Source organism: Microtus ochrogaster, chromosome 7 (assembly GCF_000317375.1).
Source record: "Microtus ochrogaster isolate Prairie Vole_2 chromosome 7, MicOch1.0, whole genome shotgun sequence".
Taxonomy (NCBI): Eukaryota; Metazoa; Chordata; class Mammalia; order Rodentia; family Cricetidae; genus Microtus; species Microtus ochrogaster.
In genome coordinates this window covers 21,716,462-21,728,856 of record NC_022014.1, presented here as the reverse complement: position 1 = coordinate 21,728,856, position 12,395 = coordinate 21,716,462, and the positions used below count along the sequence as shown (strand labels likewise).

Here is a 12,395-nt window from a genome sequence, read left to right as displayed (position 1 = left end):
TGTAGACCAGGCTGGTCTCAAACTCACAGAGATCCGCCTGCCTCTGCCTCCCAAGTGCTGGGATTAAAGGCGTGCGCCACCACCGCCCGGCATCTTTCCCCATTTTTGAGACTGAAATGCTACAACATTCCCAGTAGAGGTTGTAATTCTTAATTATCCAACCCAATTAGATTAATCTCTCTTTAGTTCTCTTACACTGTGCTATACTTTTAAGTTCTCTTTTAAAATTCTCTGTAGAGAAGATACTATATTTCATCTATTATACTGTTCCTAAAATTAGAGTAACAAAGAAAAATTATTTGGAGTAGGACTTTCACATCAGACCGTGAATCCTTGTTCTGAGGTTACTAGCTATATGGCCTTAGACAAATACTGTTTTGAGCCCCTCTGATACCTCTAAGTAAAGTGGAACTAAAAGTAGTATGTGTTATAAAGTTGAAATGAAGCACTTAGTGCCTAGCATTTACTGTAGCTGGGTTAATTTATTAACTAATGTCTTGTATGTAAGCAGCAATGCCTTTCGCTCTCTGAGTAGTAGTCTCATGGCGAAGAGAAACATGCTCTTCAGCTTTATGCTTGTGAAGACTGACGAGCATTACCACTGTCACTCTTCCTTAGATCAGCAATCCTCTAAGAGCTATTTTATCATCTTTGGAGCAAGGAGAATTTTCTCTGTCATTTTTCTTTTTTAGATAGGGATTCTTAAGTCCTTTGGGCTTTGTATTTGAATTAAATCCAGGTCATCAGGTGTGGCCCCAAAACACCTTTACCATTGAACCACCAGGTTGGCCCCTCCGAACAGATTTTTAAAGAGCAATTCCATCTACTGAATCTCTGAACAGCGGTTTCAGAAACACTGATAGTGTCATAACTAGATTTCTTTCTATTCTTGCAAGATCACTAAGCTTCTTATCTTACACTGAAGGACATGAAATTAAACTTACATATAATTTTATTCAATACAAAGTGTTTAATCTGGTTCATTGGAGCTAAATGATTACAAATTTTGTTTTCCCACTTTGACGGCTGTGTTTCTGTTAAGCTTTGATAGCATGATTTACTTCACTCCCACACACACATCAGAGTAATAAAATGTAGTCAGCCATTTCTTATCCCTGATCCCTCTTTTACCAACAGTATGTCACTTCTGTCATCACTGAGGACTTCTATCTAGGGCCATAGAATAAGGAGGATGGGATGTGTCATCTAGTGTGTTGATCCCACTCTCGGGGATCCTCTGTCACACAGCCTAATAGAAAGACTGGCTTCCCTTATCCCTATGTGGGTATGATCCCTGATCTGCTTTTACAAATAGTTATGTCACTGTCACCACATCCAGTCTGCAGTACTGGGGATCAAACTCAGAACTTTGTACATGCTAAACAAGTACTTTTCAAACTGAGCTACATCCCCAGACGCTCCTGTTCTTTCTAATCATGAATTTATAGAATCCAAACACCTTTGAATTAACTAAGGCCATTGCCCCAAACATTACTTTTGTAAAAACACTACATGCATTTTTGAAAAGTACATTTAACTGTTTAAAACAAAACAAAAAAAATGTTCATAGTTATTCTTTAACACATAGGCAACAAAAGTGTTACAGAACTCCCCAAACCAGGAAGTTAGTTTCAGCTGCTGTTTGTCAAAGGAAACTACTTGTGTCTCACAAAAGGAGTGACTGGAGTGTGCTCAGCTGCTACGCTGTCACTTGGCAAATACTTCTTTCGTAGGTATAGATAACTGCTGTGTTCCTGAGAACCAAAGTGCCCAAAGCTGGTAGCTTTGCTGAGTGAGTAGGTAGACTATTTAACTTACTTTGTTTTTTCAGTTAGTAAAGCAGACAGTTGCTGTGTTGGCAGAAGTGTGAATTTCATTTCCTGTTTGTGGTGTACCCCACTCATCCTGTCACTCAGACATTTTGTTTTACATTGTTCCCATAATGTCAGTGAAACTGGTCCACAACACGGGCATGTGCACACTACGGATGTAACAGGAGACAGGGCTTGCTCAACAGACCACAAGAGAACAGTGCTTTATTTAAAGATGAAAACAAAACAAAATCAAGGCAGCCTCTCCTAGCCAGCATGCAAGTTTTTTAAATGACATCTATAGTGTGTTTTCTTTTTTTAAAATGTGTCCAGTCTCTCTGGTTGCTTTCAACCTCAAAAATTATCCAAAAAAAAAAAATTTATCAATCGCATACCACTTTATTGAAGCATGATGTTGAGGCAAAATTGAGCAATATAAAGCTGCTGATTTCAGCTTGCCCACTTACCGTAAACAATTTCATTTTTGATCCCTTAATCTACTACGTACATGGAGTTCTATAACACCTTTTTTTTTTTTTAATGAGACAGGGTCTCATGATGTAGCCCTGGTTAGCCTATAACTTACTATGTAGACCAGAAGTTGGCCTCACAAGAGATCTGCCCCTACTTCTCAAATGCTGGAATTAAAAACAGTCACCACCACACCCAGTGTACTCTATAACACATTTTTATACATTTTTATTGATATTTATTGAGCTATACATTTTTCTCTGTTCCCCTCCCTGCCTCTCCCCTCCCCCTTCAACCCTCTCTCAAAATCCCCATGCTCCCAATTTACTCAGGAGATCTTGTCTTTTTCTACTTTCTACTTCCCATATAGATTATATTTATGTAAGTCTCTCTCAATGTCCGCGTTGTTGTCTAAGTTCTCTGGGATTGTGGTTTGCAGGCTGGTTTTCTTTGCTTTATGCTTAAAAACCACTTATGAGTGAGTACATGTGATAATTGTCTTTCTGGGTCTGGGTTACCTCACTCAAAATGATGTTTTCTAGCTCCATCCATGTTCCTGCAAAATTAAAGCTGTCATTTTTTTTTCTGTTGTGTAGTACTCCATTGTGTAAATGTACCACATTTTTCTTATCCATTCTTCGATAGAGGGACATTTAGGTTGTTTCCTAATTTTCTAAGAAATCGCCACACTGACATCCAAAGGGGTTGTACCGACTTGCATTCCCACCAGTAATGCAGAAGTGTTCCCTTTTCCCCACTACCTCTCCAGCATAAGTTGTCATCAGTGTTTTTGATCTTGGCCATTCTTACAGGTGTAAGATGAAATCTCAGAGTTGTTTTTGATTTGCATTTCTCTGATGACTAAGGATGTTGAACATTTCTTTAAGTGTCTTTCAACCATTTTAGATTCCTCTGTTGAGAGTTCTCTGTTTAGGTCTGTACTTCATTTTTTATTGGATTATTTGTTCTTTTGGTGTCCAATTTCTTGAGTTCTTTGTATATTTTGGAGATCAGACCTCTGTCTGATGTGGGGCTAGTGAAGATCTTTTCCCATTCTGTAGGCTGTTGTTTTGTCTTGTTGACCATGTCACAGAAGGTTTTCAGTTTCAGGAGGTCCCATTTATTAATTGTTTCACTTAGTGTCCGTGCTGCTGGGGTTCTATTTAGGAAGTGGTTCCCTGTGCCAATGCATTCAAGTGTACTTCCCACTTTCTCTTCTATAAGGTTCAGTGTGGCTGGCTTTATAATGAGATCTTTGATCTTCAACCTGAAGACCAGACAAGCAAAGCAGCCAGCCACTGGCTCTTACCTCTACCTCAGTAATCGGAATATACTTTAAAGCACTTCGGCTGCAGTTCGATGAGTGAGTAGCAGAGGAGCAAACGTGGTTGCAGACAGAACTGCTGAAAGGCTTTTGCTGATATAAGTGTCTGGGATTTGATTCACATTAAAGACAAAGTGAAGGAGATGAAAATAGATGATGAAGATAAAAAATTAGCCAAGAACTAAAGCTAGAATGTGATAGAAATATGGGCATTCATAAATTCTTCCTATTTACTTATCTATTTATTTTGTGTGTGTGTGTGTGTGTGTGTGTGTGTGTGTGTGTGCCTGTGTATATGTATATGCACCAAATGTGTGTAAGTGCTTGAGGAAGCAAGAAGAGGTTGATCTGAACTGGAATTACAGGCAGTTGTGAGCCGATTAATATAGTATTGGGAGCTAAACCTGAGTCATCTGCAAAAGCATCATCTCTCCGGCCTTGCCACCACCACCACCCCTGCGCGTGTGTGCGCGCGCACACACACACACTCACACTACTCTTCTGTACCTTTAAAAAGTTTGTTTTGGTTTTTTGCTTGTTTGTTTTTTGTTTTGTTTTGATTTGTTTTGGGATGATCTTAGTATGTAGACCAGGCTGTCCTCACACTTACATCCACCTCCCTCTGCCTCCTGGGTGCTGGGATCAAAGGCATTCACCACCTTGCCTATCTGTTTGAAAACTTTCATTTAAAACCTTTTATTACAAACTAAACGCTCAGGTTATGTTACCACCTGTCTAAAATATCAACACTGGAGAGGTAGCAGCAGGAGGAAGAGATGAAGTCATCATTTATAACTACATAGGTGAGTGAAACCAGTGTGGGCTACACGATATTCTACTTCAAAACAAAACAGAAAATTTTTTTTCTTTCTTTATCTATTTTTACTTTTTCACCATTATTCTAACAAAAGTTTACTAGACAACTACTGACTGTGTATACAAGTCAGTCTAGTAAGTGCTAAGAAACTGGTTGAAAAGTCATTGTAGTTCTATTAGTATAACACTGTCTCACCACTAAAGAACTATTGGAAGAACAAGACTGCTCACACCTTCATCCCAGTACTTGGGAAGTGGATGCAAGAAGATCCATTTAGAGTCATTCTTGGCTACATAGTAAGTTCAAGGCCAGCATGGCTCTGTGAGATCCTATCTCAAAAAATCAGGGGAGTTGCTAAGACTCAGTCACATCAGCAAAGGTGAATTTTTTGTGTATGTTTGTGGTTTTGGAGAAGGGTTGTTGTTTGGTTGGTTGGGCTTTTTTTAAGGCTTACTTATTATGTATAGAGTTCTTCCTGCATGCACACCTGCATGCCAGAAGGGGGCACCAGATCTCATTATAGATGGTTGTGAGCCACCATGTCAGTACTGGGAATTGAACTCAGGACCTCTGTAAGAGCAGCTAGTGCTCTTAACAGCTGAGCCACCTCTCCAGCCCTGGTTGGTTGGTTTTTGGTTTTTTGGGGGTTTTTTTTGTTTTTGTTTTTTGTTTTTTGTTTTTTTTGGGGGGGGGGTTGTTTTTTGTTTTTTGGTTTTTTTTTTTTTTGAGAAAGGGTTTCCTTGTGTAGCCCTGTCTGGCCCAGACTAGCCTTGAACTCAGATGTGCCTGCCTCTGCCTCCTGGGTGCTGGGATTAAAGGCATTCGCCGCCACCACCCAGGTAAAATACTTTTTAAAAAGCCCAAGCAAACACAAAATAAGAAGGAAATGACAATACTATGAACCAGAGTAGAAATTATGATGGGAGTAGGTGGACAATTCAAAGTGTTGAGAGTGCATCCCATAAGATTTGCAGATGTGTTAGAGATATATTCTGGGGAGGTAAAAAGACACAAAGGCTGACTTGACTGTTGCGAATTTGTCCCAAACAACTGTGTAGATGAATGTCAGAGTTTGGAGGACTGGGTCTTAGCTCCATAGTGTTACTCTTGCCTAGTTGTATGAGGTCCTGGGTTTGATCCCCAGAACCACAGGAAAGGTTTAGAGAGATTCTTTGTTATTTTTGGTGATTTTTTTTCAGGTTTTTGTTTGTTTGTTTTTGGTTTGGTTTGGTTTGGTTTGACAATATTAGGGGATTAAGCTAAGATTTTTGCATATGTTCGGCAAGTGCTTTACCTGTAAACTGTGTCCCCAGCCCAGTAATTTAGCTTTGACAGTGGAAATTTGAGATGCCAGTTAGATTTTTCCAAGTAGAAAGTTTTGAGTAGGCAGCATTGTTTGCGTACACTGGTTAACCCGGAATAGCACTACATACTTGGGGGCAAATGTAGAAACCTCTATTACATGTTTCTAAACTTTGCCATGAGTGACTTAAAAGTTCTGACTTTCTATCCTTTTCAGATTTTGTGACTAATAATGAAAGGCTTCTTAAGTCCGTTGTTATAAAAGAAATTTCGATATGTTTTCTGTGGCTATCCACTTGTAATTATAATTTTGAATATCTTCTGTCCTAAGCAATAATTCTCCACTTATGTTCTCAGCCTCCCACATGAATGATGCTAACATGGAGATCCACTCCAGGGAGTAAAGCTCGCTGCCTCTGTGCTAGTAACCTTCAGTGCAGCTACCGAGAGTACAATTCTAGTTCTTTATTTTTAATTTGCACATAGCAGTTGTACATATTTATGAGATAAAATGTAATATTTTGATACCCATATACAGTTTTTATTTCTTTAGATTTATTTATTTTTACTTATGTGCATGAATGTTTTGCCTATATACATGCAAGTGCACCATATGTTTGCTTGTTGAATCCCCTGGAACTGAATGGTGTTGAGTACCATATGGGTACTGGGAATTTAACCTGAGCCCTCTGAAAGAGTAAGTGCTCTTAACTGGGGAGCCATCTCTCCACCTCGTGTAGACAGTGATAGGTCTGGGTGCTCAAAGGTCATAATCATCACCTTAGACATTTATCATTTCCTTTTTTAGGAACTGTCAAAATCTTATTGCTAATTTGAAGTGTACACTTGTAATCAATCATAGTTAATGCTACTGTGCTATAAAACATTATAAGTTATGTGTTCTATCCAGCTAGACTCCTGTACCACCAGCCATCATCCCCTATAAGGCAAAGAAAGAAATCCTAAACTGGGTCTCCCTTTACTTTCCATCCTTAAGTAATGTTTCTCTTAATTTTTTTCCTTGCAGCATCAGCGAGAGCTTTTTAACTGTCAAAGGTGCTGCCCTTTTTCTACCACGGGGGAATGGCTCGTCTACACCAAGAATCAGCCACAGACGCAACAAGCATGCAGGTAAAACTGCACGTGTATGTTCTAACTTCCTTTTTGTTGCTAGGATAAACTGTCTAGACAAAAAGCAATTCTAGGAAGAGTTTGTTTTAGCTCGTAATTCCAGATTATTCCGTTATTGTAGGGAAGTCAAGGCAGAAATTTCAAACAGTAGTCACATCACATCCAGTCAAGAGCATGAGAAATGAATGCATACATGCTCACTTGCTTGCTTGCTTGTGTTCAGCTCAGTTTCTTTACTCTTACTCGGTTTAGGACCAAACCTGCCTAGGGAGTGGTGCCACTCAAAGTGTGCTGAGTCTTACCCCATCAGTTAACTTAATTATGACAGTCCCCTGGATACACACCCTCAGGCTGCCCCATGTAGGCAGTCCCTCACTGACTTTCTTCTCAGATGATGTAGGCTCTGTCAAGTTGACAGTTAAAGCTAACCACACAGCCCTTTACCTTAACTTTGTTGACTTGTGCCCTACTGGAGTAGAAGAGATTACAAGTAATTGAACTTGAATTTACAGATCAGAGGTGAAAGCAAGAAATACTGGATCCTATTGAGTCAATAGTTGAGTTTAGCCGTAATCAAACTAATCTCAGCTACTTTAGAGGCTGTGCTACTTCTTGTTTGGGCTTTCATCTCATTAGAAGTGTAGCAGCCCACAATTATAACTAGTTTCCCTAGGCCATGTTAATAACTTCCTGCCAAAACTCTCTGGCAATGACAATTTTTTTTAAGTAAGGGAGAGAAAACTTCTGAAAATTAGCTTGGGTTTACTTTCACAATGCTTCCTCCTCAGTGTCCTCCATCATAGGTAGGGATGAGCACTTTGCCAGGAAGTCTGAATATGCAAAGGAAATGATCTAAGCCCAGCTTTTTATTTCTGTTGAATGTGGATATTTCTGACAGTAGAAAGGAGACAAGCTGTTGTCTTCTTATATTCTGGGTGGATTACTCCCTGGCATGGAAGAGTTAATGGGGTTATCTGCTTTTCAAGCTCCTCCCTGGCACTGGTTGACTTTTTTTTTTTTTGGATGAAATTTTCACACTCAAATATTTCTATTTGACATTGTTCACATAGGTAAAAAGAGAAAGTCGGTTTAACACGGGTTGCGTGGAATCGACTTGTGATCCAGACTAGACAGATGAGGTGATATATGTAGAAACGAAGTTTACACAATCCAAATCTTCACATAAGCTGCCTTGGCTAAGTAGAATAGCGTGCATCAAGGGCTTACAGTGTCTGATAGTATGTTCCTATGCATATTTCTTGAATCTGCCTAGTTTTTTTTTAATCTGGGCATTTAAAATATCCAAATACTGTTTGGCAATTTAAAAATTATATTATTAGCAAACATCTAAGTATCTTTAAAAGGAAAATGATGAAAATTCTTTAATCAAACTTGATCTGCCCTTCACTATTGGTGAACTATGTGTGAAGAGTATAAAGTAAAGGAGGGACTTCAGAGGTGCACTGCCTGTTGGTCTCTGTCAAATGGATTTCCCTGTAGGAAATAGCACCTTGCTTGCTCATAGCTAACCTTTTCACAGGTAAGGAAACTAAACTTCTAGATATACAGCTCAGATAAGAGGCCTCACAGCAGAAGGAAGAGTATTGGGTTTTGCCTGGCTTTGAAATAAGTCAGCTGGATCTTTATACCACTAGTACCTTAAGAAATTTTACCCTGCTATTCAGGGTTCTCCAGAGGTTCTGCATCCTGAAAGTTTTTTCCAAGGCTACCCCTCATGGTCTTCAAGAGGAACTTAGGTTAGGTTTGTGGTGGTGTTTGTTGCCTCATTGTGCTAAGGATGGAACCCAGGAGCCTTGTTTCATGTAAGGCAAGCCCTCTACTGCTTCAATGTATCACCGGCCCTGATTTTAGTTTTTTGGGTTTTTGTTGTTGTTGCTGCTGTTGTTTTCTTTAAGATAGAATCACATTCTGTAACCCAAAATGGCCTTAGATTTACAGCGATCTTCCTGCCTCAGCTTCTTATGCATTGAGATTGTACTTGTGAGCCACTATATCTGGTATAAATTTGTTTTGTTGTTGTTGTTGTTTTGTGGGGTTTTTTTTGGGGGGGGGGGAGTGGTACCTGTTTATTTGTTTCTTTTGAGGCAAGATCTTAAGCAACTCACCATGTATTCAAAGCTTACTTTGAACTCCTAATCCTTCTGTCTTCACCTCCCAAGTGCTAGAATTGTAGACTGTTACAAATAATGAACATGAAATTGCATGTAAGTTTTCATCTGCACATGTATTTTCATTTCTCTTGTGTTTATGCCTGGGAACCCATCCTGCTTCTTCAGATTGTATCTCTGGGCTTGAAACAGTAGAATGGATGGATCTTCTTTTCAGTTTGGAAGTCAGAGGCTTCTGTTACACTGGGATTAGTCAGAAGCAAGCAGTGAAATGGGGAAGGAAGCAAAAATTATTCTTTGAGAAAAGGTTTCCAGACTTGTCGACCTTTAAACATGCCTACCTGCATTTTTCTTCTTACCTCACACTACTCCGTGTACAGCTAGCGTCCTACTTAAAAGCTATGATGTAAACACAAAGGAAATTATATATGTAGGTTTCAAGCCTAGTGTGAAAACAAGCTGTGCTGGCATCCATGATTATGTGGCTGTATCAGACATATTAAAGCTCTTTTAAAAGTGCCATACGTGAGTAGCAATAAAGCCCTGGGTTCTTAGATTGTCTTCATTTGTAACAGCATATTATCTGTTTCCTGTTAGCCAAATCTTCAGACTTCCTAGTACAGAATGGGGAAATGAAAAAAGAAAATAAACTTGGTCTTATATCTTTTTTTAAACTCATCTGTCCTTTTTAAAGACATTTTTAATTATGTATAGGTGTATGTCTGCATGTGGGTGTGCACACATGATTGCAGATGCTTGAGATGCAGCATCAAATCTCCTGAAGCTGGAGTTATAGATAGTTGTCAGAATTAACCCAGGTCCTGTGGAAGAGAATAGCAAGTGTTCTTAAATCCTGAGCCATTTCTCCAGCCCCTCTTTTTTTATAGAATACTTTAAGTTACTTATTGACAGTTTCATCATGTAAACAGTCTTGATTGTATGCATCCCCAACACTCCTTCCTACTCCCCCAGGAACTCTCAGTTCCTCTCTCCCACCTCTTCTGACACCTCTAGCACATGCCCCTCTCCCTTTCATGGCCTTTCCCCTTTTTTTGTTAATAACCCACTAAGTCCGGTTAGTGCTGCCTGTTAGAATGTTTACTGATCTTGTTTGACATGATCTTGTGTTGATAACCATAGCTGCAATGAGTTCCAGGGTGTCATGCCCAGCATCTCACATTGCTTCCTATCCTCTGGCTCTTACATTCTTTCTTTCTACCCTTCTGCAGTTTTCCTGAACTTATGTTGAGACATAAGAGGTGAATAGGTGACCTATTTTGGGATGAGCCCTCAGCAGATCCTCTCAGCACCTCAACCAGTTAGGAGTGTACGTTAACTGTTGACCGCTGCAGCACCTTGCCCAGTTAGGAGTGTACGTTAACTGTTGACCACTGCAGCACCTTGCCCATTAGGAGTGTACGTTAACTGTTGACCACTGCAGCACCTTGCCCAGTTAGGAGTGTGTATTACTCTTGGCCACTGCAGAAAGAAGCCTCTCTGGTCAGTGCTGAGGGCAATGCTCATCTGTGGGTGTAAGCATAAATATTAAAAAGGTAGTTCGACAACATGCTGTTTGAGAAAACAGTGGTAATAAGTTCTTCCCCCAGAGCCTGTGCCCTTCAGAACCTTGGGCTTTTGACCAGGTTTACAGTACAAGGCCTAAATTCTTTCATGTAGAACAAGCTTCATATTCAATCTAAAAGCAATTGGTTACCACCTCACCTTTGTGCCATTGTTGCACTAGTGGGAGGCCAGTGTTGCAGCATTCAGGATTGGCTGCATGTCTCCTCCCCACAGTGACCTGCATGGCACCTTCTGGCACTATAAAAATCAGTCAGCAGAGAGAAACTTTCAGGCCAATTCCAGATTGATTCCTATATCCTGCAGCTGAAGTCTATTATGTCTTCAGCAGTAGGGGTATACCATCTAATTCTGTAGGCAGCTAAGAGCAATGACAATAGCCTGTATTTTGGGGGATACCTGTAAAGTCTCCCTGACTAATAGCATGTAGAGAGGGAACTCATACCTAGTACTGGTGATTTTCACTTAATAGCCCATGTTTTCTGTGAGAATCATTGTCCACCTATACAATATAGCTGTGTTCAAATTCCTATTCTTTTTATTATTTTATATTATTATTATTATTATTATTATTATTATTATTATTATTATTATTATTTTGGTTTTTGAGACAGGGTTTCAAGCTTGTCCTGGACCTAGCTCTTGTAGACCAGCCTGGCCTCGGACTCACAGAGATCCGCCTGCCTCTGCCTCCCAAGTGCTGGGATTAAAGACATGCACCACCAATGCCCAGCCCTGTTCTTTTAAAATATGTATATATATTCTGCCACAAACTTACAAAGTATGAGTTTTCACGGGGTTTTGTTATATTTTGTTTTTTATCCTTAGTCTCTTTTGGTTTTGGTTTGTTGTTGTTGTTTGAGACAGGGTCTCACCACATAGCCCTGACTGGCATGAAGCTCACTAGGTAAACCAGGCTGTCCTTGAACTCATAGAAATCCACCAGCTTCAGCCTCCTGGGTGTTGGGATTAAAGACTGTACCACAAGGCCTAGCATCCTTATTGTCTTAAATCCCTTTTTGTTTGAGATGGGGTTTCTCTGTGTAGTCCTGGCTGTCCTGGAACTTGCTTGGCTGGCCTTGAACTTAGAGACCCTCCTGCATCTGCCTCCTGAGTGCTAGTATCTTGAATCTTTTGTTTTGTTTTGTTTTGGGTTTGTTTTTTTTGGTGGGGGGGGGTCAAAACAGAATTTCTCAGTAGCTCTGGGAGCCTGTCCTGGAACTGCTCTCTAGCTCAGACTGGCCTTGAACTCACAGAGATCCACGTGCCTCTGGCTCCTGAGTGCTGGGATTAAAGGCGTGTGACACCATCGCCTGTCCTCTCTTTTGATTTTTGAATGGAGACTAATAATCTTTGTAAATTTCACCAGGTGATCTCCAACAACATCTTCAAGCAATGTTCTTATTACTTCGCCCAGAGGACAACATAAGGCTGGTAAGTTAATGGCATTATCACAATTGTCTTCCTCAAAAGGCTGCCTAAAATAGCCAATATTTAAGTCAATTTTTGTTAAAACACAGTGCTAAGAACTAGGTGGAATAGAAATGAAGATTGACCTATTGCTATCCAGCTGAGAATTTAATTCTTGTAAAATATAATATGAAGTGATATAAAATACTTTGATGGCTCAAGATTGTTGTTAAGTGCTGGTTTGTAAGTTATTATCCACAACATCAATTGAAGTTCAGAAAAAGGAGAGAAAACTTGGGAAATTGACCTGGTTAAGGAAGGTTTTTTTTTTTTGGTTTTTCGAGACAGGGTTTCTCTGTGACTTTGGAGCCTGTCCTGGCACTAGCTCTGTAGACCAGGCTGGTCTTGAACTCACAGAG

General features: G+C 39.9%; 1 protein-coding gene across 2 annotated transcripts in view; it reads left to right on the top strand.

Annotated features, from left to right (window-relative positions):
* Ssh2 (slingshot protein phosphatase 2) overlaps nt 1–12,395 on the top strand; it is a 243,541-nt gene that overhangs the window by 166,756 nt on the left and 64,390 nt on the right. For both annotated transcript variants that reach the window (XM_005349503.3, XM_026780288.1), the window contains 2 exons: nt 6,753–6,856; nt 11,936–12,000. In XM_005349503.3, coding sequence (XP_005349560.1) covers nt 6,753–6,856; nt 11,936–12,000 — 169 coding nt within the window. The remainder of the gene's footprint in view (nt 1–6,752; nt 6,857–11,935; nt 12,001–12,395) is intronic.